General features: G+C 43.4%; 1 protein-coding gene across 1 annotated transcript in view; it reads right to left on the bottom strand.

Moving 5' to 3' along the window:
• Positions 1-15,840, bottom strand: part of LOC146027237 (P-selectin-like) — a 149,602-nt gene that overhangs the window by 20,337 nt on the left and 113,425 nt on the right. Inside the window, exon 12 of the mRNA XM_083158187.1 lies at positions 9,901-10,086. Coding sequence (XP_083014313.1) covers positions 9,901-10,086 — 186 coding nt within the window. The remainder of the gene's footprint in view (positions 1-9,900; positions 10,087-15,840) is intronic.

The following is a 15,840-nucleotide window of genomic DNA, read 5'->3' as shown; positions in this document are numbered from 1 at the left end:
AACTTGTGCTGCTGCAGTGTAATAGCGTTAGATAGAGAGAGATAGAGAGATAGAGATAGAGAGAGATAGTGTCAGAGAGTGCTATATTTTGTGCTGCTGCAGTGTGATATAGTTATAGAGAGATAGAGAGAGAGAGATAGAGAGAGAGAGATAGAGAGAGATAGAGAGAGAGAGATAGAGAGAGATAGAGAGAGATAGAGAGGCCTAGTGACAGAGAGTGCTATATTTTGTGCTGCTGCAGTGTGATAGTTATAGATAGAGAGATAGAGAGAGATAGAGAAAGATAGAGAGAGAGAGATAGAGATAGTGACAGATTGTGCTATATATTTTTTATATAACTGACTGCTGCCCCCCCTTTTGTGCTGATCAGTATAAATTAACTGATCAGCAACTTTTTGGGGGCGCAGGTTTTTTTTATATATATATATACCTGTCACTGCTGCTGCTGCTGCAGTGTCATAGAGTGATAGATAGTGAGAGATAGAGAGATAGAGAGAGATAGTGACAGAGAGTGATAGAGAGTGCTAAATTTTGTGTCTGCTGCCCCCGCCTTTTGTGCTGATCACTATATCTGAGGTGATCAGCAACTTTTTGGGGGTGCAGAGGTTTTTTTTTATATATACCTGTCAGTTGCTGCCAGTTGCACTGTCAGTTGCACCAAAGGTTGTGCACCTGCTGCCCCTCACTGGTAATCAGTGTCGCATCACTGATCACCTTTTTTTTTTTGTGGGTGCTGTGGGGTCTTTTTTTAATTTTTTTTTTACACACACTGTGATTTTGTGGGTGTCCTGTGGCCACTGTGCGCTGATCAGTGACGTACATCACTGATCAGCTTTTTCGGCACAGGGTTGATCTATTTTTTTTTTTTTTGATCAAATTCCTGTTGCCTTTGAGCGCTGTTCAGTGACGGACGTTACTGACCAACATCTGTGCTCAATTTTTGGCGCAGGACCTTTTTTTTTTTTTTTTTAACCCCTTCAATTTTTTTTTTTAACCCCTTCAATTTTTTTTTTTTTTGTATAAAGTATTTTTTTTTTCTGCACTACATACACACTACACACTACATACCCCCCGGGTTGAAATAAAGTTTGTACCCCCCCCTACACTATACACGTGTTGAAACATTTCACTACCAGTAACACAAAAATAAAAATGGCATCCCAAATGTCATCCCAAATGTCATCCCAGTCATCCAGAAGAATGTATTCAGCGGAGGAGGCATATGCCATGCTTGCCTCTGACTCTGACACAGCCAGTGAGGCAAGCGGGGAATTTGAAGGATTCGTCTTAAGCACCTCTTCCTCCTCTGGTGATGAGGGACCCCCTCAAAGACGCCCCCGTAGAGCAGCTGAGACCCCCCCCCCAATAATTGATCTCGTATGGACCCCACCACCAGACAATTTTGAGCCCCAGGTTCCTGAGTTTTTGGCCATGCCAGGAATCCAATTTGATTCCACAGGTCTCAGAGAAATTGACTTTTTCAAATTATTTTTCTCTGATGATTTTATAAATTTAATGGTGGACCAAACTAATTTATATGCCCAGCAGTTTATTGCTCAAAACCCCACGTCATCATTTGCTAGGTGGACCCCTGTAGATGCAGTAGAGATGATGACGTTTTGGGGTCTGGTGTTTCATATGGGCATAGTAAAAAAGCCAGAAATTAGGCAATATTGGAGTACAGATGTTCTGTACAGCACCCCATTTTACCGTATGGCCATGCCCCGGGCTCGATTTGAGACGATCCTTAAATTTTTGCATTACAACGATAATGCACAGTGCCCACCCAGAGATGATCCCACCTTTGACCGGCTATTCAAAGTCAGGCCGGTCATTGATCATTTCAGTGCCAAATTTGAAGACATGTACATCCCAGATAAATTCATTTGCATAGACGAGTCCCTTATACATTTTAAAGGAAGGGTTAAATTCCGCCAGTACCTTCCCAGTAAGAGGGCAAGGTATGGCATAAAAATGTATAAGCTGTGTGAAAGCACCTCAGGGTACACTCACAGGTTTAGGGTATATGAAGGGAAGGATTCAAGAATTGAACCGCCAGAATGCCCCCCCTCCCTCGTAGGTGTTAGTGGAAAAATTGTCTGGGATTTAGTGCACCCCTTCCTGGATAAAGGTTATCACCTCTATGTGGATAACTTTTACACTAGCATCCCCCTGTTTAAGGCCCTTGGTTCAAGAGGTACAGCAGCTTGCGGTACTGTGCGCAAGAACCAAAGAGGCCTCCCAAAAACGCACATTGCCCAAGTAATGAGAAGGGGTGAAAGCAGGGGAATATGCACCGAAAATATGTTGTTGGTCAAATATAAGGACAAGAGGGATGTCCTTATACTGACAACAATTCACGGAGACAGTACCACCTCCGTCCCTGTACGAGGTACCAGTACCCACACCTCAAAACCTAATTGTATCCTGGATTACAATAGGTACATGGGCGGAGTGGATCTTTCAGATCAGGTACTGAAGCCGTACAGTGCCCTGCGGAAAACAAAAATCTGGTACAAGAAGCTGGCCGTGTATATCATCCAGATGGCACTGTATAACGCTTACGTGCTATTCCGTTCTACCGGCCAGAGGGGGACATTTATGCACTTTCAAGAGGAAGTCATAAAGGGCCTAATATTTGGGAACCAGCAGGCAGAGGGCCCCAGTACTTCTAGTACTGGCCCCCGTATTGTACCAGGGCAGCATTTTCCTGATGAAATCCCCTCCACTGGAAAAAAGGGCAGGACACAAAAAAGGTGCAAAGTTTGCTATAAAAAGGGAATAAGAAAGCAAACTATTTTCCAGTGTGACACTTGCCCCGACAAACCCGGCCTATGTATAAAGGAGTGTTTTAAAATATACCACACATCTATGGAATATTAGGTTCATCATTTCACCGTGCTTCGGGGGTCTTGCTAATGCCACATAGAACCCACCATTCATTCCACCAGAATCTGAGCCGCAAAATCCAAAAATCACTCCTTCCCTTCTGAGTCCTGCCATGCACCCAACTGGTATTTTTTGGTCACATGTGAGGCATTGCCGTACTCGGGAGAAATTGGGGCACAGATTTTGGGGTGCTTTTTCTCCTTCATACCTTCTGAAAATGAAAAATTTTGAGCCAGAACTGCATTTTTGTGTAAAAAAATGTAATTTTTCATTTGCACAGCCCAGTTGTATCAAAATTGGTGAAACCCCTGGGGTTTTGAAATGTACTCTATACCCCTAGATGAATTCCCTGAGGGGTGTAGTTTGCAAAATGGGGTCACTTGTGGGGGGGTTCCACTGTATTGGTGCTTTGGGGGTCTTGCTAATGCGACATAGCACCCACCATCATTCCACCAGAATTTGTGCTGCAAAATCCAAATATCACTCCTTCCCTTCTGAGTCCTGCCACTTTTTGGTCACACATGAGGCATTGCCGTACTCGGGAGAAATTGGGGCACAGATTTTGGGGTGCTTTGTCTCCTTCATACCTTCTGAAAAGGAAAAATTTTGTGCCAGAACTGCATTTTTGTGTAAAAAAATGTAATTTTTCATTTTCACTGCCCACTTGTATCAAAATTGGTGAAACCCCTGGGGGTTTGAAATGTACACTATACCCCTAGATGAATTCCCTGAGGGGTGTAGTTTGCAAAATGGGGTCACTTGTGGGGGGGTTCCACTGTATTGGTGCTTTGGGGGTCTTGCTAATGCGACATAGCACCCACCAACATTCCACCACCAAAAATCACTCCTTCCCTTCTGAGTCCTGCCATGCACCCAACTGGTATTTTTTGGTCACATATGAGGCATTGCCATACTCGGGAGAAATTGGGGCACAGATTTTGGGGTGCTTTTTCTCCTTCATACCTTATGAAAATGAAAAATTTTGAGCCAGAACTGCATTTTTGTGTAAAAAAATTTAATTTTTCATTTTCACTGCCCAGTTGTATCAAAATTGGTGAAACCCCTGGGGGTTTGAAATGTACACTATACCCCTAGATGAATTCCCTGAGGGGTGTAGTTTGCAAAATGGGGTCACTTGTGGGGGGGTTCCACTGTATTGGTGCTTGGGGGGTCTTGCTAATGCGACATAGCACCCACCAAAATTCCACCAGAATCTGAGCTGCAAAATCCAAAAATCACTCCTTCCCTTCTGAGTCCTGCCATGCACCCAAATGGTATTTTTTGGTCACATGTGAGGCATTGCCGTACTCGGGAGAAATTGGGACACAGATTTTGGGGTGCTTTGTCTCCTTCATTCCTTGTGAAAATGAAAAATTTTGAGCCAGAACTGCATTTTTGTGTAAAAAATGTAATTTTTAATTTGCACAGCCCAGTTGTATCAAAATTGGTGAAACCCCTGGGGGTTTGAAATGTACACTATACCCCTAGATGAATTCCCTGAGGGGTGTAGTTTGCAAAATGTGGTCACTTGTGGGGGGGTTCCACTGTATTGGTGCTTGGGGGGTCTTGCTAATGCGACATAGCACCCACCAAAATTCCACCAGAATCTGAGCTGCAAAATCCAAAAATCACTCCTTCCCTTCTGAGTCCTGCCATGCACCCAAATGGTATTTTTTGGTCACATGTGAGGCATTGCCGTACTCGGGAGAAATTGGGGCACAGATTTTGGGGTGCTTTTTCTCCTTCATACCTTCTGAAAATGAAAAATTTTGAGCCAGAACTGCATTTTTGTGTAAAAAAATGTAATTTTTCATTTTCACTGCCCAGTTGTATCAAAATTGGTGAAACCCCTGGGGGTTTGAAATTTACACTATACCCCTAGATGAATTCCTTGAGGGGTGTAGTTTGCAAAATGGGGTCACTTGTGGGGGGGTTCCACTGTATTGGTGCTTGGGGGGTCTTGCTAATGCGACATAGCACCCACCATCATTCCACCAGAATTTGTGCTGCAAAATCCAAATATCACTCCTTCCCTTCTGAGTCCTGCCACTTTTTGGTCACACATGAGGCATTGCCGTACTCGGGAGAAATTGGGGCACAGATTTTGGGGTGCTTTGTCTCCTTCATACCTTCTGAAAAGGAAAAATTTTGAGCCAGAACTGCATTTTTGTGTAAAAAAATGTAATTTTTCATTTTCACTGCCCACTTGTATCAAAATTGGTGAAACCCCTGGGGGTTTGAAATGTACACTATACCCCTAGATGAATTCCCTGAGGGGTGTAGTTTGCAAAATGGGGTCACTTGTGGGGGGGTTCCACTGTATTGGTGCTTTGGGGGTCTTGCTAATGCGACATAGCACCCACCAACATTCCACCACCAAAAATCACTCCTTCCCTTCTGAGTCCTGCCATGCACCCAACTGGTATTTTTTGGTCACATATGAGGCATTGCCATACTCGGGAGAAATTGGGGCACAGATTTTGGGGTGCTTTTTCTCCTTCATACCTTATGAAAATGAAAAATTTTGAGCCAGAACTGCATTTTTGTGTAAAAAAATGTAATTTTTCATTTTCACTGCCCAGTTGTATCAAAATTGGTGAAACCCCTGGGGGTTTGAAATGTACACTATACCCCTAGATGAATTCCCTGAGGGGTGTAGTTTGCAAAATGGGGTCACTTGTGGGGGGGTTCCACTGTATTGGTGCTTGGGGGGGTCTTGCTAATGCGACATAGCACCCACCAAAATTCCACCAGAATCTGAGCTGCAAAATCCAAAAATCACTCCTTCCCTTCTGAGTCCTGCCATGCACCCAAATGGTATTTTTTGGTCACATGTGAGGCATTGCCGTACTCGGGAGAAATTGGGGCACAGATTTTGGGGTGCTTTGTCTCCTTCATTCCTTGTGAAAATGAAAAATCTTGAGCCAGAACTGCATTTTTGTGTAAAAAATGTAATTTTTCATTTGCACAGCCCAGTTGTATCAAAATTGGTGAAACCCCTGGGGGTTTGAAATGTACACTATACCCCTAGATGAATTCCCTGAGGGGTGTAGTTTGCAAAATGGGGTCACTTGTGGGGGGGGGTTCCACTGTATTGGTGCTTGGGGGGTCTTGCTAATGCGACATAGCACCCACCAAAATTCCACCAGAATCTGAGCTGCAAAATCCAAAAATCACTCCTTCCCTTCTGAGTCCTGCCATGCACCCAAATGGTATTTTCTGGTCACATGTGAGGCATTGCCGTACTCGGAAGAAATTGGGGCACAGATTTTGGGGTGCTTTTTCTCCTTCATACCTTCTGAAAATGAAAAATTTTGAGCCAGAACTGCATTTTTGTGTAAAAAAATGTAATTTTTCATTTTCACTGCCCAGTTGTATCAAAATTGGTGAAACCCCTGGGGGTTTGAAATGTACACTATACCCCTAGATGAATTCCCTGAGGGGTGTAGTTTGCAAAATGGGGTCACTTGTGGGGGGGTTCCACTGTATTGGTGCTTGGGGGGTCTTGCTAATGCAACATAGCACCCACCAACATTCCACCAGAATCTGAGCTGCAAAATCCAAAAATCACTCCTTCCTTTCTGAGTCCTGCCATGCACCCAAATGGTATTTTTTGGTCACATGTGAGGCATTGCCGTACTCGGGAGAAATTGGGGCACAGATTTTGGGGTGCTTTGTCTCCTTCATTCCTTGTGAAAATGAAAAATTTTGAGCCAGAACTGCATTTTTGTGTAAAAAAATTAATTTTTCATTTTCACTGCCCAGTTGTACCACAATTGGTGAAACCCCTGGGGGTTTGAAATGTACACTATACCCCTAGATGAATTCCCTGAGGGGTGTAGTTTGCAAAATGGGGTCACTTGTGGGGGGGGTTCCTAAATTTTAGCATCTTATGGTGCCTAGAAACCTACATGGTGCCTAAAAAATAATCTCATAAAAAGGAGGCTCCAAAATCAAGTAGGTGCTCCTTCTATTATGAAGCCTGTGGTTTGGTCAACGTGCACACTAGGGCCACATATAGGATATTTATGAAAACAAAAGAATTGGGGGAATCAATTTTTAGTCACATTTCTCTAGTAAAATGTACTGTGTTCCTTAGAAAAATGTATTAAAATTGCAAATCTGCAAAAAAAATTAAATTTTGAAATTTCACCTACACTTTGTTTTAATTCCTGTGAAACACCTAAAGGGTTAACAAACTTCCAAAATGCTGTTTTGAATACTGTAAGGGGTGCAGTTTTTGAAATGGTATCATTTATGGGGGTGTCTCACATACAAGTCCCTCAAAGTCACATCAGAACTAAACTGGTCCCTAAAAAAATCAGTGTTTGAAATTTTCTTGAAAATTTGAGAATTTGCTATTCATATTGTAAGCCTCCTAGTGTCCAAAAAAATTAAAAGGAAGTTGAAATAATGATGGAAACATAAAGTAGACATATGGTCTATGTTAGTTATTAACTATTTTGAGTGGTATGATTATTTGTCTCACAAGCAGAAAATTTAACATTTTGCAAATTGCTAAATTTTCCATTTTTTTACGACATTTTGGTATTTTTCACAAAAAAACACAGACTGTATCGACCCAAATTTACCACTAATTTGAAGTACAATGTGTCACGAAAAAACAATCTCAAAATCACTGGGATAAGTAAAAGCAAAAAAAAGTTATCCCCACTTAAGTGATACATGTCAGATTTGAAAAAAAGGGCTCTGTCAGGAACGCAAAAACTGGCTCTGTCAGGAAGGGGTTAAAAGCCATAAGGCACTTGGCAGGTGAGCTTTAAACCAGGAAAAAACACTTTAGCTATGATGTGTCAGCAGTTGGCAGGCTCTTGAGAGACTATTGTTAGTGTAGGACTTGCAGTGAAATGGGGTCCCTTGGCGATGGGCTGCAAGCTTAAATGCATTGATCAATTCATGAACTAAAACCCCATTATTTATTTGATTAATTGTATACTAAGGTGAGTTAGTTCATTATGGAGAGTGTTGAGTCCCTGTATTTATTAGAGCATGTGGTCACAGGCCACTTCACCCCAACCTGGGAATGGCGAGTGCTGCTTGCACCCCATTCGCAGGGATGGCGAGTGTTGTGGTACTCTGTATGTGTATATATGTGGGTTGATTTTTAATTAACCTTTGTTACTGTGATCATAGCTTTCTCTTTCACCCCAGATGAGCTAATTTATCTGTAAACTGTGACAGCTGCCCCTTTAATTCTAAGTCAGGTGTTGTGTTAGGTGACTGCCTCATCTTTAAAAGCCATAAGGCACTTGGCAGGTGAGCTTTAAACCAGGAAAAAACACATGTCCACTTTAGCTATGATGTGTCAGCAGTTGGCAGGCTCTTGAGAGACTATTGTTAGTGTAGGACTTGCAGTGAAATGGGGTCCCTTGGCGATGGGCTGCAAGCTTAAATGCATTGATCAATTCATGAACTAAAACCCCATTATTTATTTGATTAATTGTATACTAAGGTGAGTTAGTTCATTATGGAGAGTGTTGAGTCCCTGTATTTATTAGAGCATGTGGTCACAGGCCACTTCACCCCAACCTGGGAATGGCGAGTGCTGCTTGCACCCCATTCGCAGGGATGGCGAGTGTTGTGGTACTCTGTATGTGTATATATGTGGGTTGATTTTTAATTAACCTTTGTTACTGTGATCATAGCTTTCTCTTTCACCCCAGATGAGCTAATTTATCTGTAAACTGTGACAGCTGCCCCTTTAATTCTAAGTCAGGTGTTGTGTTAGGTGACTGCCTCATCTTTAAAAGCCATAAGGCACTTGGCAGGTGAGCTTTAAACCAGGAAAAAACACATGTCCACTTTAGCTATGATGTGTCAGCAGTTGGCAGGCTCTTGAGAGACTATTGTTAGTGTAGGACTTGCAGTGAAATGGGGTCCCTTGGCGATGGGCTGCAAGCTTAAATGCATTGATCAATTCATGAACTAAAACCCCATTATTTATTTGATTAATTGTATACTAAGGTGAGTTAGTTCATTATGGAGAGTGTTGAGTCCCTGTATTTGTATTTATTAGAGCATGTGGTCACAGGCCACTTCACCCCAACCTGGGAATGGCGAGTGCTGCTTGCACCCCATTCGCAGGGATGTGGTACTCTGTATGTGTATGTGTGTGTGTGTGTGTGTGTGTGTGTGTGTATGTGTGTGTGTGTCTATATATATATATATATATATATATTTAGTTGAAAGTACTGTATTTACACAAATAGAGACACACCCATGAGCAGACCACCCAACCAGAACACTGGTCATGCCCACCACATTATTCAGTGCTGGCCATAACCCCTATATTGCGCATAATAGGCCCTTGATCATTTTCAGCTCCAGGCCCATTTAGACGTTAATCTGGCACTGACCACAATCCAGATTATCTTTCACAAGTCGCCCTGACTTTCTGCTTTATAAGAAAATAGTGTATATATGTTTTCTGGGATCTAATAATATGCAAGTAAAGGCAACTCAGCATTAATATAATATTTGTGTGTAAATGCATTTTGGTTATGTATTTTCAGGTATATACATGAAAAAAAAGACACTTTTAGAAGTGCCTCCAGTAAAGTGTAAAGGTGGGTACACACGGAACGATGTCGGAAGCGTTCCGACATCGTTAACGAGTGTATCAAATCGTTCATCGTGCTTACACACGGAACGATTGGATACACTTGACAAAAGATTTGTCTATGATCTTCCTGCATGCAGGAAAGATCATAGACCATCGTTAACGATTCACGGGTACGCGCATCGTTAACGATGCACGGAACGATTTGAACGATTGGTCGTTCCCATCGATCGGGAACGCCCACATCGGGCTTCAAATCTATCCGTGTATACCCAGCTTTAAACAATCGATATACTGTAAAATTCTGCTCCTCATTTATGTGATGCTGCCAGTGGCCACTGGAGGGCACCAGACAGAACTCTGTTCGGGAAATACCGACACCCACACAAAATTACAGTATTACAGTGTTACGTTAGACTAGAACTATTTACCTAGACATGTTGGTGTAGAGTCCGACCATTCTCCTGAGTTCTGGCATGATAATGAGTTTGAACCATTTACTTCAAATCCCTCTTTACAAGAGAAGTTGCACATGGATGAATACTGAAATTCTCCAAATACATCAGAACAATTGATTTGTCCATGGTCTGGAATCTGTAGTGCCATGCAAGATCCAGCTGCAATAAAGTAAATTAGGTTAAGTACATTATGTGCCCAATAGACATCCAATTTACAGGGATGATTCTTACTCAATTTGATGCATATCATTTTGGGGCAGATGCACCAAGCCAAGGTGCTTAAAGGGTGGTGGTGGTGGGGGGTGGGGGGCAGCAGCAGAGCCGGGCAGCTCTGGTATTGCAAGGAGGAGGAGAGATATCAAGAGGCTGCAGCCAGTGCACAGGAAGTGAGGTTACTTTCCCTTTCTGTCTCACGAAGCGGAGGTAGGGATGGCCATTGTTGCCACTGCCATCGATGTTTGCCATTGAGCGCAATAGTGCAACTGGCCAACATAGGCGTGCGCAGACCATTTTTTTAGTGGGTGAACCATTGGAGGGGTGTGTCTATCACCGCCTACTGGGCATCAATGCATACTAAATAGAAGGTGACTTATTTACTGTATGTATATGGGCTTCAGAATAAATCATTCTCCCCACATACACTAGAAATTGTGACAGTGTGCGCGCTGCAAAAATTTACACTGTAATGCCCATTACACATAATGCCGCATACCGTTATGCCCATTGCACATAATGCGACACAACGTAATGCCCAACTCCTACTAGATTGTAAGCTCTTCAGAGCAGGGCCCTCTTCCCTCCTATTGTCAAAGCCCTCTTCTCTACACATTTCACTCACAGCTCTCCCATACTCAAACACTCAGTGACCATCTTCCTCCGCATACTCATCTCCATCTTTAATAAAATAACTGCAAAACAATCAGGCGCGATATCAGTCTCAAGGCTCCACTTTTACATACGCACACTGTAACAGTGTGCGTTGAATAGACACAGTGGGTGGGCTGCTCCCAAGAGCAATTCTGGAAAATCGCTATTTAGGACAGAAATGGAATTTATAATTAACTACTCTAAACAATAACATTTTATACACACGTATACCTCAGGGTTGCCGACTTTTACAATCTCCTCTCCGGGAGAGCCCCGGAGAGGAGACTGCCTGTTGGAGACATCATCAGTCCCTGCCCCCAGTAATGCAACTACATAATACGCGGGTCTCTGATGAGGGGGCGGGGCTAAATATGCACAATTTGCATATCTATCCCCGCCCCTTCCACCGAAATGCTGCGAATTGCGGCAATTTAATGCTACAGCCACAACAAGGTACATGAGGGGGGAAGGGGAAAGCCGGAATCCGGGAGGGTTCCCCCCCTTTCCGGGGGAACGGGAGGGGGACCCGATTTTCGGGATCCTCCCGGCCATTCCGGGAGGGTTGGCAACCCTGGTATACCTATAAATGCATGTAAATGTAAAAGAGAGCGCCACACATCTGGAGAATTTATGAATAAAAATAAATGGATACTGTATATTTATTAATTAGCTACAATTCATTAAAAAAAAACAATATGCATAAAGACTAAATAGTAATATAAAATTGATAGTGCAACATATCAGCCTTAATAAATTGATAGCAATTGATATTCTTATGCTGTATTAGCTCCGGAGTGTTACCATCTTTTTAATTAATGAGTGAATAGAGTCTCTGAATACTCAAAGGGCATAGTGTTAGATAGGCAGTTCTTTAGGGATCCCGTAAATTGAAAAAGCAGGTGAAATGGTGGTTTAGCCCACCTGACGTGAGGTAGTAAGCAATCCTCAGCTTTTTAATAGGGAAATAAATGAACAGCGGTAATACCTCTTACTGAATGAATCCAATCCTCACGGAAGCCAAGAGATGGTAAACACGAGTGTCAGGTGCTGCTCAAGCTACACCCGCACAGCGGTCGGCATAAAGCCGGCTGGCCGCTGTAGATGTTTGAGCAGGGAGCGAGCGAAACGAACCTGTGATGGAATGCAGGTATACTCTGAAAGGCTCCGGAGGTTGTCAGAATGGTTAGTAGGTATCGGCAGATTTCGACAGTTGGGAAGAGGTACCAGCTGTTGTTTAGAAGGGGCAGGCAGTCCTGCTAATTGTGTTGACCTAAAGACTGTCGACCAACTTGCTGTAGACCAAATGATCCTATTCCCACCGTAATGCCCATTCAACATGATGCCACACACCATAATGCCTATTACATATTATGCCACAAACTGTAAGTGTCACTTACCTACATGCTCATTGCCAGAGGTATATATTGCTCAATGTCAGGGTATGCATGCTTGTTGCCAGAGGTTACATGCTTTTTGCCAGTGGTTTCATTCTCATTGCTACGGGGGTTGCCCAGGGGGGATTTACATGCTTGTTACCAGGGGGGACATTATGCTCATTGCTAGGGGAAATTACATGCTCATTGCTATGGGGTGTTACGTACTCATTGCTGGAGGGGGGGGGGGGTTACCTGCTTGTTGCCAGGGGGAGTCATATGTTCTTTGCTAGGGGGGAGTATATGCTTCTTGTCATGCGAAGGAGGGTTTGCATGCTCTTTGACAGGGCAATAGGAAGGAAACAGAGTGATGAACTGCTGTGCTAAGCTGCAGTTATGTGAAACTGGGGTGTCACTCCCAATAATAGATACAAAAAAAGGAGAAAAGTGGTAAATTGCGCTATGTGGGTAGGTACCAATGGATTTGTGGGAACCAAAGATAATATATATATATATATATATATATATATAAAATCACAATTTTAATTAAAAATACATTGACAAGATATAATTGACATACAACTGATACTGTACATGGATAAGAACAATAATAGCTTAGAGGGTCTCGACCGGGTCGTCACCTGGGGAAACCGACTGTTGGGATGCCGAGGCTGGTCTGGACATTCTGGTGGCTTGTTGGTAACTGAGCTGGGTAAGTCACTTGCAGAAAGCACTGATGCGTTTCTTTGCAATAGCAACTTTATCAAAGATCACCTTGATAAAGGTCGAGACCCCCATCCATTACCAAGTGAGCCAGTGCAGCAACATCTTAGGCTATCACAAGCACAGGAGGCGGCATCCTCCATAAAGCCGCAAAAGAAGCATTTCCATTTGCTCCAAGGATCAAGCCATATTAAAGAGGCATCACTAGGAACAGACACACAGCCACAACAGGTCACATGACCTATTGGTGACTATACCCATACATTCCATTTTCCTGAGCTATGTCACTCATCTATTATTGTTCTTATCCAAGTATATGTTGTATGTCAATTTTATCTTGTCAATGTATTTTTAATTAAAATCATTATATATACTGTATATGTATATATATATATATATATATATATATATATATTTGCACCTACCCGCATAGCGCAGTTCGCCCCTTTTCTTCTTTTTTTTCATTGCCAGAGTAACTTAAATGCTCGTTGCCAAGGAATGTTACATACTCTGTGCTATTGGTACTCTCAGGTATACTCGGGTACATGCCGGTTCTTTTCAAACAGAGCGCCAGCGCTACCAGAATCCGCACTTTCGGGTAGCGCTGGGCTCCTCTGACAGACACTATCCAAGGAGGCGACCAATTTTGAGGGGGCCGTTGCGATGCAAACTATGGAGGAAGATCATGTCAAACAAATCTTAATGACTTTTTTGACTGGGTGACTAAAGTAATAGATCAAGGTGGGGCTGTAGATGTAGCTTATCTAGACTTTAGTAAGGCTTTTGACACTGTCCCACATTTCAGACTGTTAAATAAACTTGAAAGCTTGGGATTGGATTCTAAGATAGTTGAATGGATAAGATTGTGGTTGCAGGACAGAAAACAGAGTTGTAGTAAACGGAGTACAATTAAAGGAGGGAAAGGTTACAAGTGGAGTACCCCAGGGATCTGTAGTTGGACCAGTGCTTTTTAATATCTTTATTACTGATATTGCAAATGGAATTGAGGGTAAAATGTGCCTTTTTTGCAGATGACACAAAGGTGTCACGACCACCATGGCTGCTACCCATGCCTCCCATACTATGGTTAACTCTGGGGTCCCTAATAGGGCAGTACATGCTCTGGTGCTTACCTCCACTGGCAGTCCCCAGGTTGCTGGGCTGTGTACTGTCGCGCTGTCACCTGCTGGTGACAGTGATGACGTGCGCGCTGGTGACATGCGGGTACTGCTCGGCGTGGGGCCTGAGGCTCCATGATGCTCTGTGCCTGTTTGGGCCTTGCTGGACACACAGCCTGGAGTATGCTGCACATGCTTCCTGCAGGCTGGGAACTGTCGCCGCCCCTAGGCAGCGGTCATCTGGTTTCTCCAATGGGACTGCACTGCCAATCAGCTCCAACCAATTGCAGTGCAGCCCTCCTGATAAATACTGACTGACTAGGTCTAGGAGTCAGTCAGTACAATGATTTCCTTCCCTAGACATCTGACTCCCTCCTGCTGACAGTGCTGCTGCCTGCCAGGTATCTCCAAGAGGAATCCTTCTGCTTGCCTGCTGTACTCGATCATCCACCTGCAGGACCCTGCTGCCATCTCCCAAAGGGGATCACCCTTTTCTTCACCTGACGGTCACTTCACCTGCAACCCTCCTGGTCACAGCCATTCAGGCCTGCTATTATTCCTTCTGGATTCCAATCGTCCAATCTTTCATTCAATTCTTCAATCATCAATCCAATCATCTTTCCAAGTATATTCTTCAGTTCATCAATCCAATCATCTTTCCAAGTATATTCTTCAGTTCGATTATTCTTCGTTTACGTTTATTATCCAATCTACACTTCAAGCCATCTTCAGATATCAACCTCGTGCTCCACCCACTACGAACTTTACAATAACTTTTACATATCATTGACTTTGGTTATCGCATATCTTCAGTATTACCTTTGTGCCACTATTCATCTCCTGTATTACAGTATCTTTATTAAAACTGTTTTTTCTTTTATCCAATTGCATCCCTCCCTTCTGTTGTTTATACAAAAACCTTACATCAAGTCACCTAGCGTCGTTACACTCCAGCTGGTGCCACTGCTAGCGTGACAGTTTTGTACTGAATCCATGGATCCAGCATCAGGTCAGGAGAAAGGAACTGCTTCTGTTCAACAACTTGCGGGCCACCTGAATCACCAGGAAGCTGCCCAGGAGAAGGTCTTTCAGGCCCTCCAGGACCTGTCTAAAAGACTGGACAACCTACAAACCACTTTGAATCAAGGGTCAACTCCTACATCGGCGCCATCGACTAGACCCACAGTTTCGACGACAGGAGTCACAGCTCATCTCCAGTTACCTACCCCAACCAAATTCGATGGCAATCCCAAGAACTGTAGGGGTGTTATAAATCAATGCGAAATTCATTTTGAACTCCAGTCTTCGTATTTCCCTACAGACCGGACCAAAGTTGCCTATATAATATCGCTACCTACCGGCTCAGCCCTCAACTGGGCATCTCCTCTATGGGAAAAAGCAGACCCCTTGCTGTCAGACTATGCTTGATTTATCAGTACTTTCAAAATTATCTTCGATGAGCCATGTCGAATTAGCTCTGCTGCCACTGAGATATTGCGCCTACGTCAAGGTTCTAGGATAGTGGGTCAATACCTTATCCAGTTTAAAATCCTGGCAGATGAGTTGGCATGGAACGAGGAGGCTTTCCTCACAGCCTTCTTGAACGGCCTCGCCGTCAAAAATTAAAGACGAACTAGCGGCTAGAGCTCCAGGTTGGAGGATCTAATCTCCTTGTGCAAGATCGACCTAAGGCTCAGAGAGAGACATCAAGAAAGAAGCCGAGCATCTTCCAGTCTGCATCTGCCTATACCCAAAACTCTGCCACTGCCGACGGAAGAACCTATGCAGGTTAACCATTTCAAATTGTCCTTAGCCAAACGAAGATGTCGGCA

This window comes from Crinia signifera, chromosome 8 (assembly GCF_055691185.1).
Source record: "Crinia signifera chromosome 8, ASM5569118v1, whole genome shotgun sequence".
Lineage (NCBI taxonomy): Eukaryota > Metazoa > Chordata > Amphibia > Anura > Myobatrachidae > Crinia > Crinia signifera.
Note: the sequence above shows the minus strand (reverse complement) of the source record. Positions and strands in the feature narration are given on the sequence as shown.